Source organism: Chaetodon auriga, chromosome 21 (assembly GCF_051107435.1).
Source record: "Chaetodon auriga isolate fChaAug3 chromosome 21, fChaAug3.hap1, whole genome shotgun sequence".
Lineage (NCBI taxonomy): Eukaryota > Metazoa > Chordata > Actinopteri > Chaetodontiformes > Chaetodontidae > Chaetodon > Chaetodon auriga.
Window position 1 is genome coordinate 9,407,893 of NC_135094.1, and position 19,363 is coordinate 9,427,255.

Consider the following 19,363-nt stretch of genomic DNA (forward strand, 5'->3'; position numbering starts at 1 on the left):
CATACGATGCAATTCAGGAGCACTAGATACAAGGGGATGTTGCAATCAAATTATATAATACCTTAATGATGCCATACGAAATAAAGAACAGTCCATTGACAGTGATAAGGTCACACAGCAGATTAATATTCCTCCTATCAAGAATGAATGTTATATTTTCGTGATGTTAAAGCACAGCACAGATCAATACATTTATCAGAATAAAAATACCATCTTGGGCACAGACTGATAAGCAGGCACCTGCAGTCTGCTTGCCCTTGCACCCCTAACCGGTGCCAAAAAAACGAGCGAGGCTGAAGAATAAACACCGGCACAGCGAGCCACCCCATATGCATGCCGCAGTCCAGGCAACACCGATCCCCGTTATTATGCCAAGCACACATCATACAGGCACGATTATATACAGGCCGCGATATCCTCCATAATAACAGGCCTATCACTTATACAGACATAAACACGATTTTACAGTGACATGTCACGAATCAAGCGGCGGGCGGAACCTACATCGAGCAAACATTTGATGAGGGTTTTTTTTAAGCTTACCTCCCTCACTGTGTATCTTCTTGGCTCTCCGGTTGAAATACATCTTGCTGGTGGTGAAAGACTGTCGGTGAGGCTTGGACGAGGAGGCCGGAGCGGTGGCATGCTCATGGCTCACCGACAGAGCAGGGGATTGCTGCTCCGGGCCCAGGCTGCGGCCGCTGCTGCTGCTGCTGCTGCTCGGGGATCATTATTTCTCGCCTGGACCGCGGAGGTAATGTTGTGAAGGGCAGCTTCATCCAGCGTCAAGGCAGACGGAACAAAGAATGTGTTACTTCCTGTCACTGCTTTCAAAATAAGTGGGTTGGAATACAGACTAATGTGACAGCTTACTTATGTATAGGATTAGGATTATCCACATTGGTAAAGTTATGATTTAGTAAAGGCTACTTCATTAATTATCATTCACTTTACAGCAAAATATATGGTGTAGTCATGAGGTCAATATTGATTACATTCAGTTACCATGGAGTCCACAACAACATGACTACTGCAACATCACCAAGGTTCCACTTACTTTTTTGAACATTTAATATTTTAAACCAACATAAGCAGCCCAGGAAAGATGACCAGACTAGGGAAAAGTGCCACAGTTCCCTATAGATCTAATTTAACTGTACTTTCATCAACCCTGTAACTACATTATTTTCACAAATGGGCTAATGTATTGAAATACATCAAAAATCAAGAAGTATCACTGTTTGACTATCACACATCTCTATTTGTATATCAGTTATACAACACTTAAATTAGTTTGATACTATCTAATTTCTTCTAATGTGTACTATTTGAGACATTTGATGGGTTAATTAGTTGACTAATGACATAGTCAAATAACAAAAAGTAACCAGCAACTATTGTGGTCGTCAATTAATCCTTTAAGTCATTTCAACCAAAATGTCTAACTAATTGCGAGGTTTGTTGTTTTTCATTGTGTTACGCAATTGTTAATTGAATACGTTCTGTGTTTCAACTATTCATGTGACAAAACACCAAGATGTCAACTTGGGGTTTAGGAAACTGTAAAGGACATTTTCCGTAGTAGACTGGCTAAAAAAAATAAGTCGCAGATTAATTGATGGTGAAAATAATCGTTTGTTGCAGTACAACAGCGTAATTTAAATACCTCTAAGAAATGATCAGTAAACCTTTATTTTGAAGGGCGACTGTCACACGTCTGCTTCTGTCCTGTCTGGTTTATGACAGCCTGGTGCCTATTCAGTGGCACGGGGACGCGCATCATATGAGAAGAAGCGTGCGCGTCCCCGTGCCTCGCAAAAGATGAGATTTAAACTTCAAACTTCAAGCTTTATTTATTTATATGGCACTTTTCATACTTAAAAAGCAACACAAAGTGCCTCACAGAGGCTAAAAACGACAGAGAAGAAAACCCAGCCCTCCCGCCCCCATAACTACATACAGAAACACACACACAGACACACACGCACCCATACGGATAAGATAAGTAGTAAGCCACCTTTGGGGGCCATCCACACTGAGAGGGCCCCCGGCTCATGACCGGGGGGCGCCGCCCGAGACCACCCCGACCCAGGCAGACAGAAGGCCCCACACCAAGGTGCGGAGGCCTCCAGCCATCCAGGCCAGAGCCGTCCCCTCAGCAGCGCCCCCATCAGTAGGCCAGAAGCAGTTCCCAGTGAGGGGGGCCCCCATATCATTTTTTAAGTATAAATACGACATGTTTAGGAGCGTTAATTTATTTGTCAGCATTTAAGAGTGAGTTAACGTGACAGCTGCTAATCATTTAGAACAGGGGGTATAACAGTAAATGGTAAAACACAACGCCAATGTAAACTTACATCAGTAGAGAAGAGGCATTAACCTGGCTGTAAAACTAACTGAATAACGCTAAGACAGCCACATTTAAAGTTTGCTAACAGATGATACGTTAATACACATTGTGAACATGGAACGTTAGCAAACACTCACCCCAACGGCCGCAGTTAAACGGTGATAGGAAGCCACCGGACCGCTCACAGAAACTTTTAAATCCCTTCTGCCGCATAATACACTTCTCTGACCATTCCTAAGACTGGTTGACTCAGAGCACCTATTTTCGCCGCAGTGTGGTTAAAACAAAAAAACCTTGTTGATGTCTCGCGCGGTTGCCGTTGAAAGCTGTCGCTCAAACCTGCACGCGCGCAGTGTTCTCCTCGTGCATTGTTGTGTGCGCACACACAAACAGTATATGTATACAGCCATATACACCACATGTCCAGGCATAACAAAGCTGCATTTTATTCCATGTTAAGGAGCAGAGAAGAAAACCCATGTCTTCATTTTATTACATAGTAACATATTTAACTGTTTCATTTACTCTCATCACATTGTAACATAATACATATTCATATTTCAAAAGCTGATTTCCATCTTATTAAATAGGAACAGAATAAATATTTACTTCTTAACTGAGTGGCCACGACCTGCTCCAGATCTCCCAAAGTGGACACGAGCTGAAAAGAAGCTTTCTGAGAACCAGGTTTACTGGGACTTTTCCTTCAGCACACACACACTCACATGCAAACACAATTCAACCATACGCACTTAACCCACTCTCACACATTCTGACATAGTAGACTGTATCATTCCTGCAGTTTTATTGGTGACATGTTAACTGCAGAAATGTTGCAGCTCCTGTGTACTGTTGTTGATGCGCAAAGTGAACCTGGTGGCAACACACAGACTAGGTGGCTAAATAATCCACCTATGCTACACTAGAAACGGACGTTATCTGCGAATGTAATGTAAAAACAAACCATAAAAAGCGCACAGGAGTATCATGTTGCTAACACTGCCTCGTTCAGGTGTTGCACTGGTACTGGAACTCATATACATGATTCTCATTAGCATAAATTGTAGGTGTTAGAGCCAGAGCTCCAAACATCAACCTTCCAGCACCTATCTAATGAAGGATTTCAGAGTTAACTGAACAACTGTAAAAACTTTAATTTTTTATTTTCTAATTTCATGTTCCAAGTTTTTTGCTCAGCGGATGAATCGGGCTAACTACTCAATGCAGCTTAATGACACAGATCCCAGGGTGTCCATCAGGTATGGACCCAGAACTGCAACAGGAACCAACAGGAAACAATGGTTTCAGGGTAAACAAGACTTTGTTTTGAAGTGGAGATGATGATCAGGCATTACAATGTAAACAACAATGAACAGCAAAACAAACAATACTGTCTTTTCGCTCCATATTGCACAACTCATACTAAATTACAACTTTGAATTCCTGATTATCACATGCCTTCTGTATTTCATTTAAATTGTGCTGCTCATATGGGTAATGAGGATGATTTCAAAGTGGCTGATTTTAGTGGGTGACTTTTATGGATGAATTCTGTATTGCAATTATATGGGACAAGTGTATGGAGAGGGCCTAACAAACAAATACTGGTAAATGTACAGATTTAAACTTATTTCAAACTTAAATACATAGCTCATACACATCCCAATAAACCATACATTTTTTAACCAACTTTAAAGGTCCAGTGTGTAGCATTTAGGGAGATCAGTTGGCATAAATGGAATATAATATTGAGGATTATGTTTTCATTAGTGTATAATCACCTGGAATCGTTGCGTTCTTGTTTCCGTAGAATGAGCCCTTTACATCTACAGAGGGAGCAGATCCTCTTCCATGTTGCACCACTATGTTTCTAGAGTAACCTTGAACGGATGAGCCAAACATTGGATCTAGAGAGGGCCATTCCCGTTTTTTAGCGACCACTGTAGGGGACGGTGAGGCAAGGGGTATTGAGTTGGTTGCAATTTGCAACCTCACCACTCGATGCCACTAAATCCCACACGTTGGACCTATAAAGGGACACTTTAAAATGGATATCGAAACTTTAAAATGGTGAAACTAAAAAAAAAAACCCTGAAGGTTTCCTGCTTCCATTCTCGACAGATAGCATGTGAGGAGCCTCTTGCTTCAAAACCTTAAATACAAGCAGTGTTGAGTTATTTACAGCTTATACTGAATAAATCAAGTCTAGAAGTGATTTGTTTAGTCCAGTTGTGACAAAGACGTCACATGTAGCAGACATTAAAGAGCTAAAGTGAGACTAGTCAGCAGCAGCTACAGGAGCTCCTTAAGCATTAATGCCATCCATTGACATGGGCCTCTGAAGCTTTGTGACAGAGACCAGTGAAACAGGTCACAGGAAGAAGAAAATCAAACAAGTTGCTGAAAACAAAGAGTCTAAAAAAATAAAGTTTTGTTAATCTCTGCATTTATAGTTTCTTTTTTTCCCGCACTTTTGGTTCAACCTTCTTCAACTTCAACACAATGGATATTTTCAAACAAATTTAGCCATGAAAGCGCTATGTACATGCAAAGCTCACTTGGGTCTGCTCAGTTCAGCCAGCCAGGAACATAATAGCTGTTTCTGTGAGCAAGTAGGTCAGTCATGATGCACTGCAAGTATGGGCTGCCTGCAGATGGGGCAGGTGTTGTTTTCAGATAGCCAGCGGTCGATGCAGTGGATGTGGAATTCATGGGAGCAGGGCAGGCGACGCAGCTTGTTGCCCTGGGCATAATCATTGATGCAGACACTGCATGCACGACCCATCTCCCCCTCCAGGCTGGCCTGACCATAGGTACGTGTGGATAGATTGTCAATCTGCTCCTTGGTTAGGCCCCTAGGGTGTTCATCATCCTCCTCATCGTTGAGCAAGAAGAAGTGTGCCAGCCGCAGGATGGGTAGAGTGCCATTTTCTACTAGGTTGTTGGTGTCTCTGCTGGTGGCCCGTCCCTCTGTGGTGCTCACAACCCCTCCTCCGAGCCTGGCCTGTCCACCCTGGTCCTCCTCACTTCCTACCAGCCCCAGCCTCTCCTGATCTACCACACCTGCACCAACCTGGCCAGCTGCACTCTCATTTGTATGTAGACGACTAGCTGGACTAGTGTTACTAACTGTACCACTGGCATCTGTTTGGCTAGGTGCAACAGCTTCAGAATCAGCCTCTGTCTCCATTAGGGAGCTCAGTTCCCCAAATCCGGTCATGATCTGGCGCAAGATGGAACGCAGGGCAGTGGAGTTGGGCTCCCCCAGGCCTGTCTCACTGATGCGCCTCAGTGGAATCCGGATAGTGCTGACATAGGTGCGGATCCCAGCTCGCTCAGAGCGGGAGATGGTGCGTCTAAATCCACCACTGTCACTTTCAAATGTGACAGTATTCTCAGCAACGCGGGCACGTGAGCGCGTTCTACTGGCGATGCTGTCCCGGTCGCGGTTTTCACCAGGTCGAATCCTTCTCACCTGCAGGTCCAGCATGATGGTTGGGTGCCGTCGCACCGCAGAACTTCCTGATCCTGTTAAATGTGATTCACTCTCACGCTCTCCTGTCTCTGCAGCCAGCTCTGTTAAAGCTGCAGGTTCTGCTATAGCCTCCCCTGTTTCCATGGAAATGGAGCTTGTGCCATTACCTGGCTCAACGGTATGAATGCTAGAGGCACTGACACCACTGCTTGATGGTGTAGTGGTAGTGGCGACAGGTATTCTGTGCAAGGGGGAACGGCTTCGCCTTGATAAGCGGGATGAAATCCCACCCCCAGCTACCGCCCTGCGTGCACGACCACGTGATCGAGTCCGACTGCCACGTGATTCGTGTCCCACTGCTGGGGCCTGAGATACAGACTGGGGTGACACACGGGGACAGTCTATAGAAGCAGACATATCATCACTGCTCTGCTCTACTTCTGCATTCAGGGCTTGTTGTGAAGGTGTAGTTTGATCAACAGGAGGGTTGGGAACAGTGGGAGGAGGTGCTAAAGAGTGCAAAGTGGCACCTCTCCTCTGAGCAGCGGCTGGAGCAGCCACTGGTGCAGGAAGTGCAGGGGGGCTCATAGAAAGAGTGGTAGTGCTGCTGCGTGTACGCCTTGTCTGCATCCTCCTACTGAGGGCTGGGCGAGGGGTGGGGTATGGGGTTGGCCTTGATGTGGCTGACGGGCGAGGGCTGGAGAAAGAGGAAGCGGTGCGTATAGAGGGTGAAGTTGTGTTTGGGGCAGTCACTGGCAGCTCTGCAGTGTCCGCAGTGTCGCTGTGCTCCCCTGGCTCTGGCTGATCGTGGTTGATGTTGATTTCCAGGCTAAAGCGAAATTCTCCACTGTTAGGGTTGGTCCGGCTGACAGCACGCCATGTCTGGTTGCCACTCTGCCCACTGCGAGTAGCATTACCAGTGCGTCTGAAAGTGTTCAGCCACTCCAGTAATGAGTCACCATTAGAAGTTTCTGCTCCAGGCTCTGTGGCCCCTGTAAAAAACAGATATTGGTAAGACTGTACACATGAAGTATAAACTATGTATTCACCCCAAAATGTATTCTCTTGTACAAGAAAACCCTAATAAAAACATTGCTCTTTCCTGGTGTCCACTTAAACACTGACAGTTTTAGTCTGTTTTATACCAGAGCTGAACTGTGTTGTGACCTTGTTTACACCTTGCCAAAGCCAATACCACATGAAAATAAAAAATGTATCAATAATTGTCCTGAATAATGTATGAAAAGTGTTTCAAGAGCATTCAGTTTTTATTTGTGCTTTGTAAGCTATGATGAAAACCATCAGTTGTTTTACAGTTCAGTAAAACTAGCCCAGTCCAGACCTATTATTATGTGATTTTTTTTGGCTTCTTCATTAATCAGCAGTGACTTAGCCTAAGCCGTCTGGCATCGTGACTAGAGAAAGCTAGATTTGGAAAGATCAAATAGAGATAAGACCCTCTTCCCTACCTGGCCCTCGTCTCCCTCCAGCACCTCTCTCCTCTCCATCACCGCTGCTCCCCTGCTGTTCTCCAGAATCAGCAGTCTGCGAGCGCTGCTCAGTGCGGGGCTGAGATGACATGCGCTCTTTTGCTCCATCAAGACGCTGCCGGAGCTCCTCAGCAGTTACCTCCCCTGGGAAACAGACGGCCAGCAGTGGGTCAAGGACAACAATCCCGTCTCCTGTACTATTATCAGCATCATACATTGTGACATCATGTACACAATGTAAAGTTCAAATGCTCAGAATATATGTGAGGTACCGTAAGACTACATTGACAATCAGTGCATTTAGTAAGATGTGTATGTCCTCACCAGGAGTGCCAAGCAGGTTGCTGTCTCTCATTAGGCGGTACTCCTCTTCACTCAGTTCATTAATAAAGTGATAGTATGCTTCCTCCCGTCGAAGACGCTCTGCCTGCCTCCGCCGTTCGTCTCCCCCACCAGGAGGGTCCATCACCGTGAAAAGTGCTGGCAGACAGATGAGTGAGGGTGTCAGTCAGGGGTGGCATGTCATTTGAAGGTACCCACTATAGCATTTACATTTGACGTTATAAAGGGCTGCAGTCACACAGAACCCTTGCCACCCCACTGTTAAAGCTGACATGCTCCCATGTCAATACAGTATATTGTTTATGAAAAAAGACAAGCTAATGGCTATTTGAGTCCCTGGAAAGATACAGAACAAACGTCCTGCTCAGCTATACAGCGTGGACTCCCTAAGTAGTATTAGAAACTACAGCAAAATGAAAAGCAATGCAATGCAGTGAGAGACGTTCGATTACCTTAGCCTTGTAGTGACTAATCTCTAGCCAAGGGCGACAGTTAAGACAACGCCATCCATTTTCTATCGAAAGACTCCACCAGTAAGAGACCGAATAAGGCTATAGTAACGTTGAGCTTGCTAACGTTTCGCTCAACGACTGGTGCCGTAAATTCATCTTACTTAACGTGTGGATAAATGCTCAATTAGTTTACTGTAAGGAACAGCCGATAGACACCCTTACAACAACATAGTCTTCAGCTGAGCTAATATTAGCCAAGTTACAACAGTGGCTACGGAAGGCCATGTTGAAGGCAGGGGAATAATGCAACAAAACTGGCGTTGTCATCCTGGTTAACCACCAATCGCCGGCCTAGTCTTAATGACGGACACGCCAAGCGTCCAATCACTGCTCTACAAAGGCGGCACACGATAAACTAAACGGAGGTCTCCTCCATGTAAACGCAGGGCAAAGAAGGAAAGACAAAGAATCTTGTCAGCTTTATGGCAGACTTAGGTAGTCTCGGTGTTAATGTCTGGCAATGGTTAACTGTGTTGCCGCCCAAAGACAACAGTAAGTTTTGTGGGCAATCCAAGGCTCCGAAGTGTCATTTTGAATGCGCAACGCTTTAGTTGCTAACCAAGCTCTAGCAAATTAGCACATCTAACGTTAGCGAATAGCAGTCCGTCGACACTAGTGTTAGCTGACTCGCCAGTTAGCTGGAAGGCTAAATAACTCTTCAGATATAAATGTGACAAACCGTTTTATGAAGCAGTTAATGAATACGGAATTTCACACTTAACCCTAGCATACTTTTACAAGTGATGACAATGACATTAAACGGAATTTACTACCTGACAAAGCAGCGGTAATATGGACGGTTTACTTCACTCTCCCTTCTCTCAAACCAAGATGGGACCAGTGGTGCAACATTACAGCGTCCGTCGAAAACAACCTCCGTGGCTACATTAGTTCCTAGGTAACACGACATCTGCAAAACAGGCCCCAACGTTTGTTGTCCGAAAAAGGGCAAACTAAGTTCCAGGGGTGCACATCAACAAAATTATTTTATTCTTCAAACTATAGTTTGAAACCTCAACATCTCAAAGTCAAATAGACTTTAAACATGATGCTCCTGCTGTATCACAAAGAAGAGTACACCACCTACAACATTTTTAAAAATGTATTGAGAATAAAAGAAATATGTACTAAAAACTACATTTTGGGTGATTTTGTTGTTGTTTCAGGAGTATTGTTGACCATCACCTCTTAAGGTTGCTGGATGTTGTTTCATTTGTTTTCTCACACATCATGTTCATGGTCAGCAGCAGCAAAACAGCCTCGTGACATCTTGATAATATGACCATTCTATCATTAAATATTTTTCCAATCAAAAAATGTCTGTAATACTCCAACATACTGGTATTCCTCAAGTGAGTCTGTGGTATGTCTTGAGTATCAACCACAGCAATGTTACTATGAAATACAATTAGCCTGTCGAGTATTTTCTGCCAATTATTTTCACGATTAATCATTTAATCTGTGAAAAGACCCCAAAGGGATGTCCTCAAATTGCTTCCTTTGTCTAACCAATGGTTCAAAATCCAAAGATTCTACATTTACTATCATTAATGGCAAAGAAAAACAGCAAATCCAAACATTTAAGAAACTGAAACCACCAAATGTTTGGCATTTTTGCTTGAAAAATTACTGAAGCAATAAGCCGATTTTTGATCGACTGATCAGTTTATCAACTGATCATTGCAGTCCTGTCAGATTTTGTGGTAATTTGTCACTTCCTGATCTTATGTGTGCTCAAGCTTTAGCAGCTTTCAAATCTAAATTAAACTGCTGTTTTCTTCTACCTTTGTTTTATGAATTTCTCCTCTGGACTTTAATTTGGCTACTTACTACTGCTCTATAACTACATCTTATTCCATTTTATTCTATTTAAAATGCACGATTTCTTCGACATTTGGCTTTAAATGTTGTTCTAGTTCATTTCTTTTCTAATTTGTATCATACCTTTAAAAATAATGTACTTATTATGTTATGAGGAACAAAATATGATCTCCTCATCCCCTCTAATGCAAGGCAATTGGATTAATATATTGTTATACTGAGGCAGACTAACAATAAAAAAGTAAAATACAGATGTGTCTTTATGCGCCCGTATTACAACATTGAAAAATGCTATATTAAGGCAAAATATGCATTTTTTTTAATCATACATTTGTTATGATTGAATGAAAATAGACGTGAGTATGAATACCCACGTGGTGCAGTCTGTCTACCCGTTTTCTGTAGCTCTTTCTCTGCTGCAGGGCTGTCTTTACGACATTTTACGACAGTGCCGTGCGCGAATACGTCGTCGTTGCCGAGTGAAGTGCGTCTCTTTGGAGCAGATACCGGCTGGGAGAAACGCAGCAACAAGAGAAAGGAATATATTTCGGGCTCGTTTTCCACCTGGACTGTCTCCGAGCACCGCGCATCCCCTCCGGTACAAACAATTTGACCCGAAAACTCGATGTGGAAGCTGGGCTGAAGGAAGAAAGGGCCACGCTGGGGAAGGCAACTCGCCGAATTACCAAACCGAGCTCGTTGGAGTAGCGTAGTTGCCTCCCAAGCGACGCTTTAAAAAAGGAAGGAGCGGGTACACTTGGCCCTAACGGTGGTGAAAATGGACTATGATTTTAAAGTGAAACTGACCGGCGAAAGAGAGCGTGTCGAAGACCTGTTTGAGTACGAAGGATGCAAAGTGGGAAGAGGCACCTACGGTCATGTATACAAGGCGAAGAGAAAAGATGGGTGAGTTGATGACCAGCAAGGCCTCTAGCCAGTGAACCCTTCGCCAGCCGTCCTCCCTTTACCAGATACATTTTAATCACTTCTCCCAGTTCCCCCATCAAGCCTGGAATCGTGTGCAACGGGCAAAAGAGGCATGTCGGTAGAGATTTATGCAGAGAGACGGGAGATCAGAGTGAAGGGCAGGGGATTGAAATTACCTGCGCTGTCAGGATGCTGATGCAGCTCAGTGACGTGTTTAAAAGCACTGACATATGGTTTACCTGAGTGACTGTGGTGTGCTTGACTTGTGGTGTTGTTTTTGTTGAAACATCGCAGGCATCTATTTAGTTCTGTGTTGCTGCTCGACAGTAAGGTGTGTTTGCATGTGATGTGGTTAATGCAGGATACAGCAGATGCATGTGCAAGCACTTGTGAAGGATCTCAAGGTAAAGATCTCTGAGTGTTGCCATCATTCTGAAGGCTTTGTGTGAAATGGTTAAAACTATTATTGTCATTATTTTTATTTAAGAGGAGTCTGGCGCATCAGAGCTGGTTTTAATGTTTGATGTTCTGCTACTTTGGTAAAGCTAATGCTGTTTTTTTTTCGACTAAAACATCATTTATTTGAGTATATGATATAATAATAATAATTTAACAAGCCTATATTTGTGGTGCTTTCATGCTCCTTTTTTGTCCACCTTCATTCTCTTCTTTAAGTACTTTTTGAGCATTTCTTTGCCTTTCAGTAAATATTGGCGAGATTACATGAAATAAGGGGAGGGGAAGGTGGGAAATGACATGCAACAAAGGTCCCTGGCTGCACCTGACCTGTAGAGACTGTGGTTCATGATCCGCACCTGAGGACATCAGGGTGCCACCCACCTTCATTTCAGATCCTCTTACTTATTTCCCTTTTTCCTACTCTTTCTAATGCATTCCTTGTAACAGTCTAGACCAGAGCTGAAGGCAGCTTCAGGCCCATTATCACAGTCCGGACATACTGGCAGCCGGAACCACACAAAGGAGCCCTAAAGTGTTTAAAGATGTTTGTGTTCACTTTAGGAGGCTGCTGTTTATGAGACTCTGTGAGCTAATTCGTGCTGCAGCAGTTGGAGGAGGCCTGAGGAGGCACAAAGCATGGGTTTATGAGATGATTTAGGCCAGGGAGAGGGAGGGGCTGTACCCAATTCATTCAAGTGAGAGCCAGTCCCAGTGCTCTGTTTGTCCCTCGCCAGCTGCCAGACAGGGCCTGTTTCCTCTCCCCCTCTATTGTGTTGAGCCTCAGAGGTGAGCTTGATTACACAAATCTGGAGGTAATGCAACTCGGCCTCTTCTCAGAGTCCCTGTGCCAGCTGCCAAGTGCCCCTCTTTATGTTTCTGTGCAGACAGCTCTCAGGGGGCCTGCAGTCTGGCCTGGTGTTGAAGTTGCTCTGCCTCTCTCTGTTTGTAGGAAGGACGATAAGGACTACGCCCTCAAGCAGATTGAAGGCACTGGCATCTCCATGTCAGCCTGCAGAGAGATTGCAGTAAGAACTACTTGGCTTACTCCATCCCTTTGTTTGGTCTCTGTGTAGCACCCTCATGCCATTCCAAGGTGGTTTATGTAATGTTCGAATCACCGTCACAAGGTAGCTTTTGTTAAGCAACAGACATACAGCTCGAGAGCTAGAAAGATTCACAGAAAGCAAATTAGAAAATGGACATTAATGTAGTGCACACAGGGAAAATCATTCATATAAAGCATGCAACCAAAAAAACAATAAGACAGACATCATATACCTAAAATTGTGTTGCACATCTTTTTATGGTATTGCATTCAGTTGCACAGGTGATACTGTGTCTACCAACATTTGTATTATTTATGATAATTGGCTATAAATTCCTCACTTTTTGCAATGAACTCATGCATTAATTACTATAAATTGGCTGTTTGTCATTCATGATTTCTGCCATGAGGGTGTGTTCGGTCCTCTCATTGGGTGTGTGTGTTGCAGCTGCTGCGGGAGCTGAAGCACCCCAATGTCATCTCACTGCAGAAGGTTTTCCTATCACACGCAGACCGTAAAGTATGGCTGCTCTTTGACTACGCCGAACATGATCTCTGGGTAAAATGCACACACACACACACACACACACACAAAACACACACTGGAGTTGCATGGCATGACCTATCAAAAACACAGCAGTCTTGTCTACTGAAGATGTCCGTATGAGTTGGAATGCATGTGGATATTTTCTGTATAACTCATTTTTGATAATTACTTCATTAGTTTAGACCAACACACATGCACATACTGCAGATTGCCTCCAATTTATGTGAGCACTTGAAAGCAGTACTTTTAGTTTACTCAGTGTTTACAATTAGGTTATATATTTTTATGCCCTCTCCTGTTGCTTTGCACATATCATGAATATTTCCAAAAGCACAGACATTCATGAGTGGAGACTTACTCATAGTGCTGATGAATATACCCACATTCCTCATCAGCCATTTGTGAGGAAGGAGACTGAAAATGGTGCTAATTATGCATTGTGAAGTCTCATTAAAACATGCACATACACCAAGAAGAATTCAGCATTTGGTCGTCAAACCTCTGCAGCATTACAGTTGGCAGCGAATCAGAACTGAGTTTAAATGCCATTTTCTGCCACAAAGCTGCAGCACTCACATTCCCCTCCCATGGAAGTGGAAACACATGCCACAAACATCAGCTTTATTCATCTTGCCAGTAGCATAAACTTACTTTTGGGAATGTAGAAAATGACACAAAATGATAGATTTCAGTCATCATGTGCAGACACACCGCAATTCAATTAATAGGATCTTGTCTTTCTGTAGCACATTATTAAGTTCCACAGAGCGTCCAAGGCCAACAAGAAGCCACTTCAGCTGCCTAGAGGGATGGTCAAGTCTCTGCTCTACCAGATCCTGGATGGCATCCATTACCTCCACGCCAACTGGGTTCTCCACAGAGACCTTGTAAGAAGACTGGGAAGGGGAGGAGAGGAGAGGAGAGGAGAGGAGGGGGAGGGAGAAAATATTTAGGTAGAAGGCAAAATAAGGCAACAGTTGATGAGAGATTGTAAGATAGATTGGGCAGAGAATCAGCCAAGGGCATGCAAAGCTGCGTCAGAATGCATGTGTTTAGTTATGGCTCATAACTGCTTTATTTCACGTTTTAAATGTTTTATGTGTCTAGACCGATGATTTGTGAACACGTTCGAGTTAACCTCGTTTGCTTGTTCTGCATTATTATGTGTTAGAGTTGTTTTGGTGGAAGTTAATGTCATTAAAGTTTATTTTAACAAGTTGTATTTCAGGAGAATGAACTTCACAAGCCTCCTGGTGTTGCTGTTGGTTCTGGAAACTAAGAACTTAAAAATAATCCAGTTGTTTTTGCAAATTTTAACAGCCAAATCATCTGCTTTTAATGGCCACATGCTGACAAAATCAGGGAAAAGGTAACCCTTGCCCCTTGTGGGGTGCAGTGGGCTTATTTGTCCACTGGGGGGCAGCAACAAAGTTTTGAGAGCACGCCATATTCAGGACTGTAGTTCACCATCTGGGCCAAACTAATCTGAATCTCTGAATCGATTTCAGTCTATTTTTGACATTATTTGAAATATTTGAAGTGTGGAAACATGTTTACAATTGTTGCTATGTCTCTTTTCCCCTTTCCAGAAACCAGCTAACATTTTAGTGATGGGGGAAGGGCCAGAAAGGGGTAGAGTAAAGATTGGTATGTATACTGCCTCCTTTTTAGCCCTTTACTGTTCAAGTTTTCTGTCACTTTACTGATTGTAATGTCTATCCTGCAGCGGACATGGGGTTTGCCCGTCTCTTCAATTCACCGCTGAAGCCTTTAGCCGATCTCGACCCCGTGGTGGTCACCTTCTGGTACAGAGCACCTGAACTACTGCTTGGGGCTCGGCACTACACCAAAGCCATCGGTCAGGATTGTGCAGCACCATCAGTCTGTGCAGCATCCCATTAATGAATGTGTGCAACCAGTTCTACTGAGTCAAGTGACAGCTTAAGTCAGTTGCATACTCTGCTTTTCTTTCAGACATCTGGGCGATTGGCTGCATTTTTGCAGAGCTGCTGACGTCTGAGCCCATATTCCACTGTCGCCAGGAGGACATCAAGACCAGTAACCCTTACCACCACGACCAACTGGACCGCATCTTTAATGTCATGGGCTTCCCTGCAGGTGAGGGTCCATTGCTGCCAGACTCTAAGGGGAAAGTGCTCGATTTTAAAGTATTAGATTTGTGAATGCTATGCCTGAATTGCTTCAGGGGATGTATTAGTTGTGACATTAATGGTAATATCCGCTTCAGATTTTAACAATGCACATATGTGAATGCTGTTCAGCTGCTATTATACCAAAGTGTCACAGCTGCTGTGTTATCTTTTCAATGGAAGAATGCCGTGGAAGGATAAACACTTTGTGTTCTTAGCAGAGGAAAATTGTTTCGTTGGTCCTGCTCCTGTTTCTTTAGGCAGTAATGTGATCTGTGGGCTCAGAACATCAACTGACACGATAGATGAAGCCAAGTCACAAACATAGAAACTTTTACTTGCAGGGCTACATTTGGGCCTATATTTTCCAGTTCACTTAAGCTGCTTCTGATCTTTTTTTTCCTTCTACCATCTCTGCTGCTCTAGTTGTGTAACTCACCAGTCTGTGTGATAGATTTTGTTTTGGTTCTGCAGGATATCCAGCCACATGAATTTTGCTATCCTTTTGCAGCGTTTGGCAGTTAAAGAAATGGGGGTTTATGTTGAAAAGCATAGAGATAATTGATGATTAGCAAGTCATTTTTAGCTATGTATATGAATAAATACCTAGACCTTGACCTGTAAGTTAAAACCAAAGCTCGATATTCTCTTGTTGTAAAAGGGGTTGTTGTGAGGAACTCATGGGCATTTGTGCTTAAAAAGATTGTAATCCAGACCCTACAACCTAAATAATCTCTTCTTGAAGGGAGGGGAGGGTGTGATGTGGTGTAATCCTGTCTTTCCCTCAACTGACAGATAAAGACTGGGAGGACATCAAAAAGATGCCAGAACACTCCACGCTGATGAAAGACTTTAGGAGGAACACGTGAGTCTGCAGAGCACTGCTGTCCCAGTTTTCTCAGATCAGAAACAAAGTTAGAGCAAAGCAAAGTGCTCTGTCTGCTGGCAGATAGACATTTTTGAGTGTTGTATGCAACTTTTACTTAACCATATAATGGTCGGGTAGTTGCACTGCTATTGATACATTTGTTCCTTCTCTATCACAGATACACAAACTGCAGCCTTATAAAGTACATGGAAAAACATAAAGTCAAACCAGACAGCAAAGCATTCCACTTGGTGAGTTACAGTGCCTCTGTAATCAGGCATTTCCATGTCATTTGCATAACATCTAGACATTATAGTACTGTAACGATGACAAATTCATAACAACCATGCAGCTGTAGTTTGTTTCTCCATGACAAATGAGGCATGCTTTGTCATTATGTCCCTTCTATTCATGGTTTCTTGTTTGAGGCTAATATTGTCTGCAATTCATTAAAGCTGCAGAAGCTGCTGACCATGGACCCCATCCGTAGAATCACATCTGAGCAGGCCATGCAGGACCCCTACTTTTTGGAGGAGCCCTTGCCCACCTCTGAGTGAGTCACAGCACAGACACGCACATACATATAGACTGTTTCTAGTTTATCTATCTTGTGCTGCGCCTTAGCTTCAGTCACATGACCGAGAGACATCAACCACGTTGAACAGGTCCCTCAGACAATAAGCTCCAAGCCATGGGAATAAATGTTTTACGTTGACAAGCCTCTTTGCATTGTTTCAGTGTGTTTGCAGGCTGCCAGATTCCCTACCCCAAGAGGGAGTTCCTGACAGAGGAGGAGCCAGAGGACAAGGCAGACAAAGTAAGAAATCCGTGTGCAATACTGTCTCTGCTGTCGTTTAACATGAATATATATAGAAAGGTGAAGTGAAACATTGCACAGAGGTAGCAAATACACAATAGGGCTGAGCATTTTTTTTTTAAACCATTAGAAGAACCAGCAGCAGCAACAGGGAAACAACCACACGAACGGGGCTGGGCACACTGGTAACCCTGACAACAGCCACGCCCAGGGCCCGCCTCTGAAGAAGGTGCGAGTTGTCCCTCCCACCACTACCTCAGGTGGCCTCATCATGACCTCAGATTACCAGGTGCGTCTTTCTCTCTCATCGATCAATTAACCTGTAAACCTTTAAACCATGAGGGCTCTGACATAAAAAGTGAAGGCGACGTTTTGCCCAAAGATTGTAATTGATGAGGGTTTAATGAATATTTTCTTACTGTCTTCTTCTGTGCAGCGCTCCAATCCACATGCTGCCTACCAGAACCCTGGACCAAGCACATCACTGCCCCAAAGCAGCATGGGATACTCCTCTACCTCCCAACAGCCTCCCCAGTACTCCCACCAGACCCACCGCTACTGAGACACCCCTCCCACACACACATATACATACTTACACACATACACGCATACACAGCCCTCACCATGCCCACCTGAATGAATGTACTGAGGGATGTGGGGATGTCCAAGGCAACAAACCCCCAGCCCAACCACCCTGCCCCCACCCCACAGAGGGCACTTTGTCTGCAGCAGTCTGTTAGGTCAGAATGACAACAGTGTACACTTAAAGGTAACACACCATAACCCCAGTATTAGAAACACCGCTATAGAGCAAAACCTGGTGGGTGAAACACACGGCAGGAGGATGAGAGCGGTGGATACTGAGGTGGAATCCACCCTGTTTCTGTTACTCAGACGTGATCAAACCAGCCAAGAGAAGATGGCTTGGTTTGGGAGGACACATGTTAATCTGTTGTGTCATCTCCTGCCCTCTTCTTCTCCACCTGTCTCCACACCTCCACCTGCGCCCCACCCTCTTCCCGTTGGAGTTTGGATGAGACTGAAAGCTGCTATGTGACTGCCAGCGGTGACAGATTCCCTGTCCGACTGTCCTCCTGTCTGTCTGTCTGTCTGTCTCCATGTCTGTCCGTCTGTCTGTCTGTTTATTTTGTATGTATGGCCCTGTGAGGGCCTCAGCTAAGGACTGAAGTGAGCTGCTGTGAAGCATGCTGGGAGGATGTGGAGCCCCCACAGCTGTGGCATTGAGGGTTTTCAGAAAGGACAAAAAAAATGACAAAAAAGATTTTAGTAGTTTATAATTTAATCTGTTTTCATGGTTTTGTTTTCATGGCAAGAGTGGCAAAGCGCTCTGCTGCTGTATGCTGTGGGCAAGCCTTACAACATGATGACAAAACCAACCAATCGCATGGAGGATGGCAGATGGAACATGCATTGTACTGTATTGTATTGAAATATTTTACATGAAGCAAGTATCCTGACAATAAAAGTGGAAACATTGATCCTGCTGATATTATGTGCGAGCAGCTGATGAGTGGTGGAAACCAGAGCAGGTTTGTATTCACCTTTTGGCAGGAAATGCATGTAGAATTGCTGGAAGAAAACATTTTTAAAGCTGACATCAGTCTTTGTGCTTCTGACAACATCCGGCATTACAGAAAGCTCACAACAAGGTTGATTTTCACATTTTTTAGACCCCTCATTGTCCGTGACTTGTAAGGACCCTTTAATATGCAGTTTAAGACAGCAGACTTTTAAGTTAAGGCTGCAACAAATTCTTATTTCTATTATTGATTAGTCTGACATGGAGTTGAGATGATCAATCAGTTGTCAACTATGAAATTAATCTGCAGCTATTTTGATAATCACTTAATTGGTTTGAACATTTTTTTTCATTTCATCATTTTCTGACATTTCACTAAACAAATGATCAATTAACTGACAATGAAGATAATCGTTAGTTGCAGCTGTAATCTGATAATTATTTTCTTGATTAATAGACAAATTAATGTCTGATTAACAGTCCAAAACCTGTAAATATTCAATGAAAAGCAGCAGATTGTCACCTTTCTTTAACCAGAGGATATATGGCATTTTTCCTTGAAAAATGACAGCTATCAAAACTGTAGCTGATTAATTTTCTGTTCTGTTGTCAACATGAAATCTACAGCTTCTCAGAACCTCAAACCTCTAACAAAAAGCTCTAGATTGGCTGTTAAGTCCACAAGTGCCAACATAGCCTTTTCTGTCTGAACTGCCCCACTTTATTGCATTATCACATACATGTACGCTTTGGTATTCATGGCAAAATCAATTATATATGTTAAACTGACAGCTGTATAACAAATGCAGGCCATGGCTTCCCATCTTGTTCAGGAATAGAACTGCATTTTCAATAATGAAACTCCCTTTCCCTCTCGAATGGACTAAACCCAGTTTACAGTCCAGAGACTATTCTTTGCTCCCTTTCCCTGCTTTGATCGCTGTCATCTCCTTCAGACTGTTTTTGTCTGTGAACACACCTGGGAGAGTAAAGCTCAGATCTAAGTATAGCAAGTCCTCT

At 43.6% G+C, this 19,363-nt stretch overlaps 3 protein-coding genes across 6 annotated transcripts in view; 1 reads left to right on the forward strand and 2 right to left on the reverse strand.

Moving 5' to 3' along the window:
* The window catches only part of atp8a2 (ATPase phospholipid transporting 8A2), a 48,304-nt gene extending 47,503 nt beyond the window's left edge, over window positions 1-801 (reverse strand). For 2 of the 4 annotated variants that reach the window (XM_076721421.1, XM_076721419.1), the window contains exon 1: window positions 544-801. In XM_076721421.1, coding sequence (XP_076577536.1) covers window positions 544-586 — 43 coding nt within the window. In that variant the 5' untranslated portion in view covers window positions 587-801. The remainder of the gene's footprint in view (window positions 1-543) is intronic. The other 2 variants (XM_076721420.1, XM_076721418.1) reach the window with 2 other exon arrangements.
* Window positions 802-2,773: 1,972 nt separating this feature from the next.
* On the reverse strand, window positions 2,774-9,019 carry rnf6 (ring finger protein (C3H2C3 type) 6). Its single transcript, XM_076761671.1, has 4 exons — window positions 8,943-9,019; window positions 7,640-7,795; window positions 7,295-7,459; window positions 2,774-6,817 (listed from the first exon to the last, which is right to left on the reverse strand). Exons 2-4 carry the CDS (start codon window positions 7,779-7,781, stop codon window positions 4,968-4,970), a joined length of 2,157 nt encoding a protein of 718 aa, XP_076617786.1. The 5' UTR covers window positions 7,782-7,795; window positions 8,943-9,019; the 3' UTR covers window positions 2,774-4,967.
* A 1,403-nt stretch (window positions 9,020-10,422) lies between these two features.
* Window positions 10,423-18,302, forward strand: cdk8 (cyclin dependent kinase 8). Its single transcript, XM_076721447.1, has 13 exons — window positions 10,423-10,896; window positions 12,326-12,401; window positions 12,870-12,980; window positions 13,715-13,855; window positions 14,558-14,615; window positions 14,695-14,826; window positions 14,943-15,086; window positions 15,914-15,983; window positions 16,165-16,237; window positions 16,442-16,539; window positions 16,725-16,803; window positions 16,934-17,092; window positions 17,240-18,302. Exons 1-13 carry the CDS (start codon window positions 10,769-10,771, stop codon window positions 17,363-17,365), a joined length of 1,395 nt encoding a protein of 464 aa, XP_076577562.1. The 5' UTR covers window positions 10,423-10,768; the 3' UTR covers window positions 17,366-18,302.
* The last annotated feature ends 1,061 nt before the right edge of the window (window positions 18,303-19,363 follow it).

Excerpts from the sequence above, each read along its gene's own strand:
- rnf6 (XM_076761671.1), bottom strand. The coding sequence starts at position 7,781 with ATGGACCCTCCTGGTGGGGGAGACGAACGGCGGAGGCAGGCAGAGCGT. Across the intron at positions 7,460-7,639 it reads CAACCTGCTTGGCACTCCTG|GGGAGGTAACTGCTGAGGAG; the intron begins GTGAGGACATAC and ends TCTGTTTCCCAG. Across the intron at positions 6,818-7,294 it reads TGGAGGGAGACGAGGGCCAG|GGGCCACAGAGCCTGGAGCA; the intron begins GTAGGGAAGAGG and ends TGTTTTTTACAG.
- cdk8 (XM_076721447.1), top strand. The coding sequence starts at position 10,769 with ATGGACTATGATTTTAAAGTGAAACTGACCGGCGAAAGAGAGCGTGTC. Across the intron at positions 13,856-14,557 it reads GGGTTCTCCACAGAGACCTT|AAACCAGCTAACATTTTAGT; the intron begins GTAAGAAGACTG and ends TCCCCTTTCCAG. Across the intron at positions 14,827-14,942 it reads GCACTACACCAAAGCCATCG|ACATCTGGGCGATTGGCTGC; the intron begins GTCAGGATTGTG and ends CTTTTCTTTCAG.